The sequence below is a fragment of the Danio rerio genome, chromosome 5, assembly GCF_052040795.2.
Source record: "Danio rerio strain M-AB ecotype USA chromosome 5, GRCz13ab, whole genome shotgun sequence".
Taxonomy (NCBI): domain Eukaryota; kingdom Metazoa; phylum Chordata; class Actinopteri; order Cypriniformes; family Danionidae; genus Danio; species Danio rerio.
Window position 1 is genome coordinate 71,447,225 of NC_141025.1, and position 15,489 is coordinate 71,462,713.

At 37.4% G+C, this 15,489-nt stretch overlaps 1 protein-coding gene across 2 annotated transcripts in view; it reads right to left on the reverse strand.

The window, feature by feature from the left end:
- The window catches only part of pappab (pregnancy-associated plasma protein A, pappalysin 1b), a 252,025-nt gene extending 236,741 nt beyond the window's left edge, over nucleotides 1-15,284 (reverse strand). The window contains exons 1-2 of one of the 2 annotated variants that reach the window (XM_087251119.2): nucleotides 15,012-15,284; nucleotides 13,793-13,863 (exon numbers count right to left, since the gene is read on the reverse strand). In XM_087251119.2, the coding sequence (XP_087107245.1) occupies nucleotides 13,793-13,826 (34 nt within the window). In that variant the 5' untranslated portion in view covers nucleotides 13,827-13,863; nucleotides 15,012-15,284. The remainder of the gene's footprint in view (nucleotides 1-13,792; nucleotides 13,864-15,011) is intronic. The other variant, XM_087251118.2, reaches the window with a different exon arrangement.
- Nucleotides 15,285-15,489: the final 205 nt, after the last annotated feature.

Genomic DNA, 15,489 nt, shown 5'->3' on the forward strand with positions numbered 1-15,489 from the left:
TACAAAATATACTACACAACTTTCATGTGAGTTTATGCTAGTTGTTGAAAGCCAGAGCCAGTGGTGTATGACTGAGCATATTTTTGTAGCATTAAATCCATTCCATTCAGTCAGATTTCAAACATGATTGATATTTGCTGCAAATTTAAAACACATATTGTTTCCATTTGTCAAGCATCTGCTAAAAGTTGCATCTTCTGGATGACTTTATTGTGTTTGGAACTTTAAAGTCTGTGTGAGGCCCAGATTTTTTTCTCTGTTGCTATTTACAAAATCTGCAACAATGTTTCAGAGTCAGATTTTAAAAGTAGTGTAGTATGCTCAAGTATTTAGAAATATTACATCCATATCCAGTATGTATTTGCTTACAAAATGTGAATTGTTTTTGTTATTTGCAAATAGTTTATCTTTCCAGTCGTCTTAGTTTTCTAATCCCTTCAAAATGATTCCAATTTTGACATGTTTACCACACCTACAATGTGTTTGGTTTCCACTTGTCAAAAAAAGTGACTGAAATATGAACCTAAATAAACAGCAAGACTAGCAGATTACTGTATTTTCTTGCCTTTGTTAGAACTTGAGCGAATTACATGTAATGAATAATAGGAAGGACAGATATTAGACCTAAGGATAGAATGGCAATTTCCAAGATGGAATGTAAAAAATATAAAATTACAAAAACAACACCGCCGATAGGATGACTGACATCTACAATAATTAGATTTGTAAAAGCTCTTAACAAGGAAAAATATCTGCTGAGCTGTCGGCTGGAAAACATTGCTCATCTGTCTGGAATGAGCGCTACATTAGTTCATCCAAAAACGAAAATTTGGTCATCATTTACTCACCTCAATGCCGTTACAAACCCATACAACTTTTGATCATCTTGAAAAGACAAATGGAAATGTTGTTTATTGACATATTTTTGTAGCTCGATTGGATGTCCATTCCATCAAACTGTTACACTTCTAAAACTAAAGATAATAAAAGATATAACTTATGAACTGGGCAAGTTAGTCTAAAGCAGTGTTCGGCAACAATAATACAGTGCATCTGGAAAGTATTCATAGCGCTTCACTTTTTCCACATTTTTTAGGTTACAGCCTTATTCTAAAATTGATTAAATTAATTTATTTCTTCAAAACTCTTCACATTGTCATTATGGAGTATTGTGTGTAGAGATTTTTTGAAATTGTTGTAAATTTATTAAAAATAAAAATCCTGAAATATCACATGTACATCAGTATTTACAGGCTTTGCTCAACACTTTGTTGTTGCACCTTTTGCAATTACAGCCTCAAGACTTTTTGAATATGATGCCACAAGCTTGGCGCACCTGTCTTTGAGAATTTTTGCCCATTCCTCTTTGCAGAACCTCTCAAGCTCTATCAGGTTGGATGGGAAGCGACGACATACAGCCATTTTCAGATCTCTCCAGAGATGTTCAATAGGATTTTGTTTTAATCTCTGGCTGGGCCACTCAAGGACATTCACCGAGTAGTTGTAAAGCCACTGCATTGATATTTTGGCGGTGTGCTTTGGGTCATTGTCCTGCTGGAAGATGAACTGTCGCTCCAGTCTGAGGTCAAGAGCACTCTGAAGCCGGTTTTCATTAAGGATGTCTCTGTACATTGCTGCATTCATCTTTCCCTCTATCCTGACTAGTCCTCCAGTTCCTACTGCTGAAAAGCATCCCAAGAGCATGATGCTGCCACCACCATGCTTCACTGTAGGGATGGTATTAGCCTGGTGATGAGCGGTGCCTGGTTATCTCCAAATGTAATGCCTGGCATTCACTCCAAAGAGTTTAATTTTAGTCTCATCAGACCAGAGAATTTTGTTTCTTATTGTCTAAGAGTCCTTCAGATGCCTTTTGGCATATTTCCTACTAAGGAGTGACTTCCGTCTGGCAACTCTACTATACAGGCCTGATTGGTGGATTGCTGCACAGATGGTTGTCCTTCTGTAAGATTCTCCTCTCTCCACAGAAAAACGCTGGAACTCAGACAGGTGACCATCGAGTTATTGATCACCTCCCCGACTAAGGCCCTTCTACCCTGATCACTCAGTTTAGATGGCCGGACAGCTCTAGTAAGAGTCCTGGTGGTTCCAAACATCTTCCACTTATGGATAATGAAGGCCACTGTGCCCATTGGATTTTTCAGAGCAGCAGAATTTTTTTCCTTGGAAAATAATCTTGTCTCGGAGGTCTACAGACAATTCCTTTGTCTTTATGCTTGGTTTGTGCTTTGACATGCACTGTCAACCCTGGGACCTTATATAGACAGGTGTATGCCTTTTCAAATCATGTGTGATCAACTGAATTTACCACAGGTGAACTCCATTTAAGCTGCTGAAACATCTCAAGAATGATCAGTGGAAACAGAATGTACCTGAGCTCAGTTTAGAGCTTCACAGCAAAGGCTGTGAATACTGATGTACATGTGATTTTTCAGGGTTTTTATTTTTAATAAATTTGCAAGAGTAAACATCACATCCTCATTGAAGTGATGATCCAACAATGTCATTTTCTGAGGGAACTACTCTTCTAAGCTGAAAACCAAGATTCATGGTTTTCCGCTAACCTCTCTCTGGACTGCTTCCACAAGTAAGTTATCAATCTGGTGCTGCTTGTGTGGGATGTTATGTCACAGAGGATACAGCACCTACTAAACTGGAAGTTCACATATGGTTTGGCTTAGGGGGTAAAATAAACACACTGATCTGTTCTTGATCTCCTCTGAACATTAATTCACTAAACCATATCCAAATAACCATATTCAGCTGGCATTTGATGTAGGTGGTGTTTCTGGTCAAGTAATAAAAAAAGAAAAGCTCTAAAAAAAGGTTAAAGGGGTCATCTTATGTTTTTTCACACTTTCAACTTCCTTTAGTAGGTGATGTTGCTGTTTAAACATGAAAACAGCTGGCAAACTTAAAAAGTCCACTGCTAAGGAAGTTCGTCTCAATATATCAATATAAGTACCGTTTCTGAACTCCCTTCAACACTTTACAGTAGATGGTAGTATAAGGTTTTCAGTCTGGAAAGGTACTAGTGCTGGCCGTTGAATCGAAGATGTTATCCATGCGCATTTTGGCAGTAAAACCAGCTCTGTAATCAGCTGTAAATCTAAAGCAGTGTTTACTATAAAGAGCCAAAGTTTACTGACAAGCTATGCAAAAGAATGTGGAAGATTGAATAGGCGTAATCCTGAAACTGATGAGAACCATTCAGCAATTTTACAGCTGTTTGCATCGCTTCAAGGATGAACTATCACTAGTTGTTGTTGTTGATCTGAAAGCATGTGAAATATAACATTACATTACATTACTACAAACTCACCTCATAACTTCAGTCAAGTGTTTGAAATAAACCAATCTATGAGTTGATTTCTATAGTTGTGTTTCTTAGTCAGGGGCCTACTACTCAGTAGGTACTGCATTTAAATTTAAACGTACTACTTGGCTGTTAGAAAAGTATGTTCTATATCAGTGGTTCTCAAACTGTGGTACGTGCTTCCTTCTAGTGGTACGGATAGGAATCAAATATAACATATGTACATGCTACATATATTTCAAAATGTATTAAAAATTATTTATATATGAATATGATGACATATAGCCTAAATTTATGAGGTCCAGGCAACATTTCCAGGTGTTGATGAGTTGGCTATTATATGTTTATAACACTTTTAACTTAAGTACAGGAGTTTTCTTTTTACTTCTTATAAACAGTAACTTATCATTTTTACCGTTAAAATCACATTTTAATTTAAATGTTGATTTTTGGTTTCATTTGTTTTTTTACATGTAAGCGCAGAACAGTGTTCATGTTCAGACTATGTGTAATATTTAAATGGCTGACACTAATAAATATTCTTAATAATAGTAATTCATCTGCCACGTTTTTGAACTGTGGAGAGTTGTAGCTGCTTTACTGGGCCTACTATGGCTACGCTACTGTATTTCAGTACTGCCCATGGTACTTGGAGAGACAATTTTTTTCTGAGGTGGTACTTGATGAAAAAAGTTTGAGAACTGCTGTTCTATATAGTATAAATGTGAGCAGTATGAATAGAATTTCGGACGTACTACATCCATCATTTTGGTCACGTGACCTACCCACGTAAGTTGCGTCGCTTCACTCCCATTCATAAATTCTCTCGTGGTGCATCATGGGATAGCACTGTGCATGGGATGCGCACTTCAGAATCTCGCTGGAAGTAATAGATCACCTGGGTACTTCTCGCATACTGGTTTTCAAATTTTATGAATTCGGAAATACTACTTAGCTCACATACTGATTTTAGCGCACTATATATTATGGAAGTATGAAGTTTCAGACGCAGCCATGATTAATCAGTAAAAGCAGGTCAATCTTCTTTGTTTCTCGTGCCTCTTCTTTATGGCATATTTGCCCTCTGGACTTTGAATGTGATTTAGTTGTGAATAAAACGTACACATTCTATTGATTAAAACTGCTATATGATTTCTCTAACACTTTAAGCATATATTTGGCTTAAAAAATTGTTTTATATAATATTTATATATTCTGTTTATTCATATTGTGGGATATAATTGATTAACTTACAGTGCTAAAGCATACAATTTATTTTATCTCAAAACTTTGTCTTTTTTTTTCTCTTACAACTGCAATACGGACTTTATAACTCGATTTATAACTCGATATTGCGATATTTAAATTGTCGGTGATTAAAATAGTTTAAATTCCATATTTAAGGCAGGGCCGGACTCGGACTCCTTTTCAGCCCTGGAGTTTCAAGCCTTAGACCGGCTCACCTCAGTTCATGACTGACTATATTAAAATAACGCCATTTCCTATTCAGTTTCTAATGACACTACCACGTCTTTTTCAAGAAAACAGCTGCTTTAAAACATCAAATGTTCAAGAACCTTAACAGTATCATGTTTCTTAACAATAAAAATGAAAAAATGAATAAAAATTACTCAACGGTGAGGTTTGAATTCGGGTAGGCGGCGTAACACAACGTGCTGACATCTGGACCACAACGGTGCTGTTGCTGTTGCAAGAATCTTCACCATATTATTACTTTCTATTGTTGGCTTAATCTTTTTTACCCCTTTTTAGATTTCTGATCAAGTTATGTCAGATTTATTAATGTAGTGCATCATCTGATTTTCATTGAGCAGGTGTAATATTCATTAATATTAATTATTCGAATTCTTTTATTCACTAAGGTGCTGCTGTTTAGGGTCGAATGATAGCTACGTCATCATTAACCTGCACGCTGCATTTGCTCACGGGGCAGCGAGAAAATAAATAAAAAGAGTGGAGCTGCAGCAAAATAATGAATAAAAAAAGTGAGGCTATGGTCAAATAAATAAATAAGCGAAAAAAGAGCGACTGCTGAGAGTGCAAGCAGCTAGGGACACTGGCCCTCGCGGCCAAAAAAACGGACCAGCCCACCGGGAATTCTCCCGGTCCTCCCGATTAGCAAATCTGGGCCTGATTAAAGGGCACCTATTTTACCCTTTTTTCAAGATTTCAGATAAGACATTTGTGTCTCCAGAATGTGTCTGTAAATTTTCAGCTCAAAACAACCATCAGATTATTTATTATATCTTTCCGAATATTAGAATTTTCTGCCCTGAACACATTGTAACTGTTTTTGAGGCCTGCGCCTTTAATGCTAGTTTTCCCTGCCCACGTTCCCACATGCCTGTCAGAGTGTGCCTCAATCTCCAGCTGCGTCAGATAAATAGCACAGTGACAGACATGAAGAAAGCAGATCCCAAGTAAGAAATGAGAAATACTACAGTAAGAACTTTCCCAATGATTATTTTATGTATTTGTTGTGGAGTTAATTAAATCCTTTCTTCAACATTGAGTCACAAACAATGTTGTCACAATATTCACACACACACACACACACACACACACACACACACACACACACACACACACACAGCGGACACACACACAGTGCTCATTTACCTTTGTGCTGTTTTTGCATGGCAAATGTGACAGGATACTGGTTAATATCTACTGCTGTATGGATATCTGTTATGTTAATGTACAAAATGAACCTGATTTAACGTCCACAAACTGGGATTAAATCGTCTTCTTTTATAATTGTACTGACACGCAGCTGTGGTGATAAAGACGGTAAAATCGCTGTAATTAATTACAAACATGCACTGTTTTTAAAAGGTTTTAAACTTGTAAAACTCATTCTTGATCACATCTGATGATGACTGATGATCACCGAAAGCTGATCAGATCTTTTAATCCCAGTAGCTTTGCGCACGTCCTGTCTTGTTTACATGCTAATACGCAGCTGTCAGTCAATTCGATGGGTGGGGAAACCGCACTCCTACATCACGATGTGGTGGGCCTCAAAATGGGAGGTTTTGGGATCAAATTTCCTGATTTTAAAAATAGGATCTATTGTCTTTATATCACCCCAATTTGACTGTGGAAACACTACCTGCACACAGTTCTGTCCAAAAGGCTTTTTTCATCATAGGTGCATTTTAATACAGTCATTAAATACAATACTGTAGCTCCTGGTCAACTATCGTTCAGACTCAACATTGTACATCTTGCGATGTTACTATTGTGAATGCACACATTGCGATATCGATGCTAAAACGATATATTGTGCAGCCCTACCGTAAAGCTTGCTTACATTTCTACAATCTCTCAAACGTAGCATCATATCTGTTTAAGAACTGACTTTGACCTCCACCCAAACCTGCTGAAATGGCACAGCGGGCTGGAGCAACCTGTTCCATCCTGGACGCTAACCCAACATATCGATCGTTTCTGGGAGCGGAGTGCATTGGCGATGAGCTGCAGGACCGTGTGTAAAGAAGCAGAGGAGACACCTGACTGGGAAAGATTTTAATGGACTCTGGCAGGTTCCTGTGGCCATGTCATTGTGCATAAAGTCAGCCTGCCGAAGCGCTCATCTCCCCACAGGAGCAACACTATAGCCTCCCAATCTGACTGACTTCTACCATCGCTTGGCGCTCGCTTGATTCATTACGCTCTGCGTGGCTTTTATCAATCGCCTGCTCATAACGTCTTCAGGGATTGAGTATAGATCCTCGATCATGATACAAAGAGTCCTAGCAACTTTCATATACATGACAGCGGATATATGTAGGTCATGACCACACTGGGAAACTATAAATCTCGATGGAAAGGCACTGAAGGTGCCGTCTTCCAACCTGACTTAACATATCGGTTCAATAATTGCAATTCTGCTGAGCAGAACTTAATGCACAAATGAGAATGAGAATGTATGACTACCGACAGGTTACACAATGAATATTGTCTGCACAATAACAAATATAATGCAAAAACACAGAGAGAAACATATTCATGTCAATGCCCCCTACTGAGGCTTTATCAAGCAATCGGACATTGACATTTTAGCTTATATATCCTTATAAGGCTTATAAGGATCAGCCCTATATTTCCCTATAGGCTGTCTTTTCAGTATTCTGCTGTATGTTCAATCTATATAAGAAAGAGCATAAGTCTTGAGGCAATAATGCCACCTAGTGATATCATATGCCATCACATCAATTTTACCATCAAACATGTGCGTCTTTAAAGTGTAAATCGGTGCATTGTTCGCGTTTTTTTTTAAATCGCAATACTAAAAGCCGAATGCGGTTGAGAGTCGGTCCCCTCGTGGCCATCAGAGAGAGATTTCACCCTTCTTACAAGACTGCAAAATCTCTGCAACACACAAGCAGAGCATCAACTCCAGCCGATGATGTCATCTCTAACTGACCCATCCCCCATCCGTGAGGAAGATTCAGTGCAGATTTGAGGGTTTGTGCACTGAAGTACCTCAATGGTACTGATTAAGGTATGCTGAGAACATCCTCTCCTCATTTTCTCAGTCAAAGCAGCCCAGAAGACATTTTATTTTTATAGGGACTAAAGAGGTGCAGTGTATTTATATGATATTTAAATACAGGGCTCTTGTAAATGACTTCTGGCATTGCATTTTGACAGATTAAATTTAATTATATTGTAGGTCATCAACATGCATGTAAAATAAAGTGTGTATTAATTTAAGGCATGATTGTATAAGACATTTATAAGTGTTAACAAAATAGATAAAGGAATTTTTGAATAAATACAATATTTAACATTTTTAATCTTATATTATATAACCATAGGTGTGAATATGTAGACTTTTTTAAATAAAAAAATGTAAAATATTATGACAGTTGAAACTACTTTCCTCTATTTTAGTACATTTTGTAATGCAAGCTGACATTTCAACAGCAAAAACTTATCAGATGATCCTTCAGAAAGTATTATAATATGCTGATTTGGTGCCCATATAATGTATTATTATAATTCTTATAATTATAATTATTATTATTATTAACAAATGTAGTTTAAATGTTTGTTATAAAATGTTAAGGGCCAACAACATTTAAATATATTCACAATGTACATTTTTAAAATATGAAACTGTGTCACTTTAAACAAAATAAACTTTGCTAGGAAAAAAAAAAAATTAGTTGCTTCTATAAATAAACAATATTTCCCATTTCTCATTTTAACTTAACATACTAAAATAACATAAAAATAAACAAATACTAGAAGCTAAAGTTCGTTGACTAGCTTTGATTTTGGATTGAGAGAGCCAACGTGACTTCATTTGGACTGGGAATGGCAGTTGGCAGGAATCACAGCGGTTACTAATGGCGAGTTCAGACTGCATGATTTTCAAATAGTCGTGTCACAGAAGTTTTTACACCGCTTGACTATCTGGGCTAGCGTTTCATCACTGCTTAGTTTACACTCCAAGATGGATCGGCGACGGAGTTTCACACTGCTTGACTTTACAATAGGAGAATCGCAGACAACTTCGTCCAAACTACGTCTCACAACCAAAAACATGTAGTATATATTTTTTCATTAACTACATAATGAGAAGGAAGCCTTTAATGGGGTAGAAAATGTACATATTTGCTCACCTGGGTTTGAAAGGGAATTAGCAATTTCTCTTTTTTTTTTTTGACACTGTTGGGATATTGCTCAGATGACACGTCAAACACACACGGGTGCTCCTGCCAAATTTGCATTAGTTTTTCCTCCATTTCTTGGGTCAAAACAAACCAAAAATTAAAGCTTTTTAACTTCTCCCCCAGCCTCTCGCTGGCCTGCAGGTACCCATGCTAGTTAATGCTGCAGTCTCATTGGCTGTAGGTAATCTCTGATGTTATTTTCAGTCAAAACTCATTTCACACAGCATGATTTGGATCGCCGACAGATCCAGATATTTAGCACGCCAAATATCTCACAGGCATCGGTGACTCATTTGCGATTCTTTCAGATCACTTCTTTGATAGTTCATACTGTGTGATTGTCCCTCACGTGCACGAGCACCGATTTGCCTGTGATTTCAGGCATTTGTCAGCGATTTCTCAACACCTGTCGGCGAGTCAAAATCAGGGCTAAAATCATGCAGTCTGAACTCTGCATAAGTGGTTGCAAGGCAGTTGGTAAGTTGTTGCTAAGCATTGCCAGTTGCTAACATAAACTAAATTGACAACAACTAGGCAAGCCTCACTGACATGTTTGATCAAATCCTAAGCATTATAGCATGTCCCTGCTGAAAAAAACAGCTTAAACTAGCCTAGGCTGGTTTTAGCTGGTCAACAGGCCTGGTTTTAGAGAGGTTTTGACCATTTCCAGGCTATTTCCAGCCAGGTCTTAGTTGGTCAGGCTGGAAAATGTCCAGCTAAAACCAGCTTGACTAGCCTGGTTTAAGCTGGACATAGCTGGTTTTGGCTGGGCTCCCAGCCTGGCAAGGCTGGTTAAGCTGGTTTTAGCTGGTCATCTCCCAGCCTTAAAAGCTAAGACCAGGCTGGAAATGGCTAAAACTCCTGTAAAACCAGGCTGGTTGACTAGCTTAAACCAGCCAATCAGCCTAAGCTGGTTTAAGCTGTTTTTTCAGCAGAGGTTGTTGCACTTATCTAATCATTTGGCTAATACCTGCTGGCATGTGTAGCGCACAGAAAGTCCTGCTTTGCTAGCATGAGTCAAACGAGCCAATGCACACATCTCTACGATGTTCTGATGTTGAAATATTGCCATTTTGAAATGGTTGCTAGGTTAGTCTATTTTGTTGCTATGGAGCTGATTGACTGCTTAGAGTAATGATACATCAAAGCCGAATGATATAAATCATCCCTGTTTATAAAACAAATATTTTATAGTAATAAAAGCAACAGTGGGCAGCTGGTTGCTTTTAGTTTGATGGTTCGAGCCTCGGCTGGGTCAGTTGGCATTTCTGTGTGGAGTTTGCATGCTCTCCCTGTGTTCGCGTGGGTTTCCACCGGGTGCTCCGGTTTCCCCCACAAGTCCAAAAACATGCGCTATAGGTGAATTATGTAAGCTAAATTGTCCATAGTGTATGCGTGTATGTCCTGGTCCTCCAGGTTGGGGGTTGAGCGTTGGGCTAACGACCCACATTGTAAAAATGAGCTGTTACAAAAGACCAACAAAGTCCGGCTAAATATCAACTTCGATATAAACGGTCCTGCATAAGTAAGTAATAAAAGCAACAAAGACAGAAAATCCTTCACTAAAATTAACCTGAATATGCAAAATATTAAATATCAAATTAAATATCAAAAAATATTAAATATAAAAATTCTAAATATTAAACATCTGTAAAATCATGATATATTTATATAAATATTATAAAATAAGCCTGTTATATATACAGACTCTCATAACTATACGATAAGCATTTAATCTGTGAGTGAAATACAATTTTTAAAAAGCAGTCTGGTTTAAAAGATCTTCTGCTTTCTATCTTTTGATGTCCCTCTCCCACAGTAAGCTTTGGAGATCAGTCTTCCTCAGCACTCTTAGTTCTCTGACATTTAAGATGATATTTGCACCGCACTGAATGTAAGCCTATCACCTCATGTCTCTCCTCGGGCCGTCTGAGGAGAAAGTCTCGCCTGTGAGAGGTCTCGGCTAAAGGATCCTTTTGTTATTTCTCGCTGCAACCCAGAGCGCTCCAGACATAAAGAATAAAATATACGTCTGGACATCAATGAATAATAAGCTGTTGTTTGAGATAATAAAGATGCTCGAGCTCCTTCTTCCTTCATCATGTGCCAAACTCAGCTACCCCCCGAATTGACTACAGTTTCATGTCCGTAGGTCTTTTTTTGGGACGTTCTCCCATATGTACGACGTCCCAGTGTGAACCTACCTCCACATACATGCACAAAAAAAAAAAAAAAAAGTCATTAGTGGGTCTGATGTTTTCTTTGGATCCATACTCGGCTAATGCTGATATCACTATAAGTGGTCTTTATGTCTTGAAAGAATGTATAAAAACAACCACACTTTTGGACGGATTTTACTTAGGGATGAAAAGAGACAATGCTGGTTTTAGCTCAATCCTGCCAAGGAAAACAGCCTTTTGTCTGTGACAGATTTAGTGTTGGTCTACAGTCGAACTAAGAGAATTAGCGACTAAAATTGCATGAACAATTTTCGTTTTAGTCCAAATTAAATTGGTACGATGGATAAATATAAACAGCACTGTAAAAAATTGCTGGGTTCCACATAATCGATTTGTGTTGGGGCAACATGAAGGAATTAACTTATTTGTTTTTGTGAGTTTAAGTTGATTGAATATAAAACAATTAAGTTGTTTCCAAAAAATGTATGAATTGTTGTTTCAGCACATTTTAAAAAAGTCAACCAAGGCTCATTATTGATATGTACCCCTGCATACTTTTTTGGAGAGCGCCAAATACATCTAAGGAGCTATGTTTTTTTGCAATTTTTGTTTTCACAAAGCCACCAGAGGCCGATGTGTCGCTCCTTGAGATCTCAAATTCTCTCACAAGCGACATTTGTGCCTGCTCTTCTTGATTAAATCTACCAGAGGCTGCTTTTGACTGACTAACTGACTGACTCCTCCTTCCCTAAACCCAACCAGTTTTTTCAAAAGCAACGATTAACCAGCGCCCACCCAATTCCCTAGTTCAAATCGACAGTGTTTTTCAAAAAGCAATCCAGAAAAAGAAAACCTCTCACCTGATTTTTACTACGCTTTCAGATTTTACCACATTCTTACTCTGTTATTTCTTTCTTTATTAAATTTTTTAGCTTTCATTTTTGTCTTATCTGCTTTCTGGAACCGTTCTTTGCTGAACTCGAACCCCATCGTCACGGTCAACTCCTTCTCAAGTCCGCCAACATACATGACGAGCTACTGTGCAAACTGGTTACAGCGGAAAAGCCATCTAAATGGAGGTAAGGGAACAGCAAACATCTTTTTTTTTTTTTTCAAATTGATTTGTGTTGGGTAAACATGAAGGAATTATGTGGAACCCTGCATTTTAACAGTGTATGAAGGTATCATGAACTTAAATGAACTTAAATCAATTAAGGTAGCTTAATTGATTTAAAAAAAAATAAGTAGATTGAACATAAAGCAACTAAATTGTTCCTTGAGAATCCTCAAGAATTGTGTTGATTCAGTTCATTTTAAATATGTATTTTAAGCAAAACAAATTCCTAAATAACATGTTCATGAACACAGTGAAATAATCTGGACTCCATTCTAAAGTTCATTTCACACTGGGATTTAATCGAAAATTTTCACGTTAAGATAAATATAACTTCACATTCATAAAATCACAAAATCACATTCATACACAGCCTCAAAAACTTGTGTCTATCATCTAATTTGGATCAGGGTCGATTTTTTGAAGCAATCCAAAAACAGAGCCACTCTACAAGTAAAAACCAAAATCTAGCTGCATCACACACCTTTCTCATATCACAGTTGGATGTGTGTGCAGTACATACCTCTGAAACACTGCCAGTCTCTGTTCAGGTTCAATTCAATGGACACAATATTTTTTTTTATACACAAGCATCACTGCATGAAGATTCTGTTTTGTATTGTGGTTTTTTCTCACAACGGATTCAGTCAGATCTATATTTACATGTCTTCTCAATAAATGTTAATCTATGTGAAAGTTTTCAGTCCAAATGAGAAGTCGATCTGAATACAAATGGGTTATTTGGATGCATGTACAAAACCTTAACCTTAAAAAATGCTATTACTTGAGAACTCATGAAAAATTTAGAAGATGTGTAGAGAGAATAACACTAAAAGTGTTGTGTTTCCAAAGAATGTACTATAGAAAATGCTTAAACATACTGTATTTTTATGATTTTGATCAATATTGTGTTCATTTTTTGGCAAAAAGCAAGATGGTTCATTTGGAAGAGGACTGAATTCCTTCTTTTAGTGCACACCATAGTTCTAGATGGCAGCTTTTATAATTATTCTAATAAACCCCACAATTCTGCTGAGCAATCATACAATGACCGTTTAATCAAATCTGCAATGTGTAAACAACCCCCCAAACTCTGCTGTTCATCTTTCATTTAAATGATTTGACAGGAAAATAAGTCAAACATTGAGGTTTAGTCTTACACACTTTGGAAAACTGGCCAGCCACAAGCGAAGTAGACCAAATGACTCACAGGATATTTAACATGAGAGATGTGGCATATGAAAATGGAAAAGGACGCATGCCTGATAGACATAATGTGTGTGGTGACAAGAATGAGCATCTGATTGATGTATGGCTGCTTTTCCTAGGTTTGTTTAGGATGTAACAAAGGGGAAGTACAGATGCGGTGTCAACCGGGCTTGCCAGGGCAGTACCTGTCACCATAAACAAATTCTCCTCTCATAAACAATGAAATAAGATCCTTCCTTGGACTTACCTGCGGTTCTGTTTTTGCTCTCCTGATTGAGCATGGATGGGGAAAATCCAGTGAACGTGGAGCTGCCAAAGCTGCAAGCAAAAAGGGGTTGGTTAGCTGCCATCATAACTGCAAACAGATATAAATCGCACGAAAAGCGAATCTCACGGATCCATGAGCGTTTTAATCTTGGCGAAACTTCTAAGCGTCTAAATTACTCATTAAATGCAGTTAAAGGTCATGAAGAATGTAGTTATGCAGAGAACATCACAAAAATGTCAGATATGGGAAGACCGTAGAGGAATCCCGCCAAACATAATGTTATGATATGAACAGCTTGTGTTTATTTTCACAGCATCGGTATAATAAGGAAAAGCTGGATTTACAAGACCGAGATGCATGACAACCTCAAGGAAAAGATCTCAGGTATTTATTCTGAGCTTCAAAGCTGCAAAATCTGCCTTCTTTATCGCTCAACTCTCATAAAGTTAGGAACATGGCCCACCTGCACCCCCCATCTCAGGCGTATTACACACTGATCTATACAGATTCAAGTACAACGTGTACCCTACTTAGCCAATCAAAGTTATAGTCACAGTGTCCTAGCGTTAATCATAATGTAATTGAATGCAAGGCCCAGAAGAGCCTTGGGTGCTTGTTTGAGAATGTGTGCTGATGGTTTGCATTTCATAAATTTTATGTGCATCATCTGAAAGTAAATTAGATTGCACAAAATAATCACACGGTGCTGCTATTCAAATAGACCGTGGCCATTATGAGCAGAAGTATAATCAATAACAGAAAACAGCCAAAATTGCACTGATACCCAATGAAAGTTCACAAGGTTGATCTTTAGACTTTAAATTCACATTCACACAAACATCACACAGCACTTTTGCACTTTGTGATGGAAAAAAAATCCTTGTACAATAAATCTATACTCTTAATATGTGTTATTTATGTCCTGAAAACCTGAACATATTATCATAAAACCATGATTTACCCCACCACAAACCAAAAAGCCATGTGTCATTTACCAGTTTTTATAGTTAAACCATGTTAACCACAAATTTCCGTTGTTGTTTTGCTACACTAGTTAGTCAGACTTTACCCATGGTATTTGTAGCAAGACTGGTTATACAAATGGCTATTTTTCGTATGAAAAGAGTAGCAGCACTTAACTTATTTAGAATGTGGGCTTATATTTAGAGGAAAGTTAAAAAGATAATATTGCACTTACCTACACAATAATGCCAGTTACTTTATCTGTTTGTAAATATTTCATCTACGCCCTCCGAGTAATACTACACAGGAACTCCCCTAAATGATTCGTTGTTTTGATTCAAAGACTCGTCAATGAATGAATCGAGGTTTGTAAGACTTTTCGCCACCTTGTGGTTTAAATAAGTAAACTGCAGTCAGAGAAAAAATGTGCCGAATTCAACTGCTTTCGGCGCCATGTTTGAACGGTCAACGTGTCGTCAGTCACTCATGGATTATGCCACTACATTACACGGTAATTCATTCGAGTTCCTTTAAAATGTTATTCAAATTGATGAAGAAATGTACTTTTCACTAGTGAGAATGTGTTGTTTTGTGTTTTATTAGTTTTTTAAACTTCAATATGGTAATTGTAATGTGTTAGCTAACACCCTTGTCTTTTATTAACTTAGGAAAATCAACTTAAATTGTAAGCAAAAAAATGTATTACATGGCTC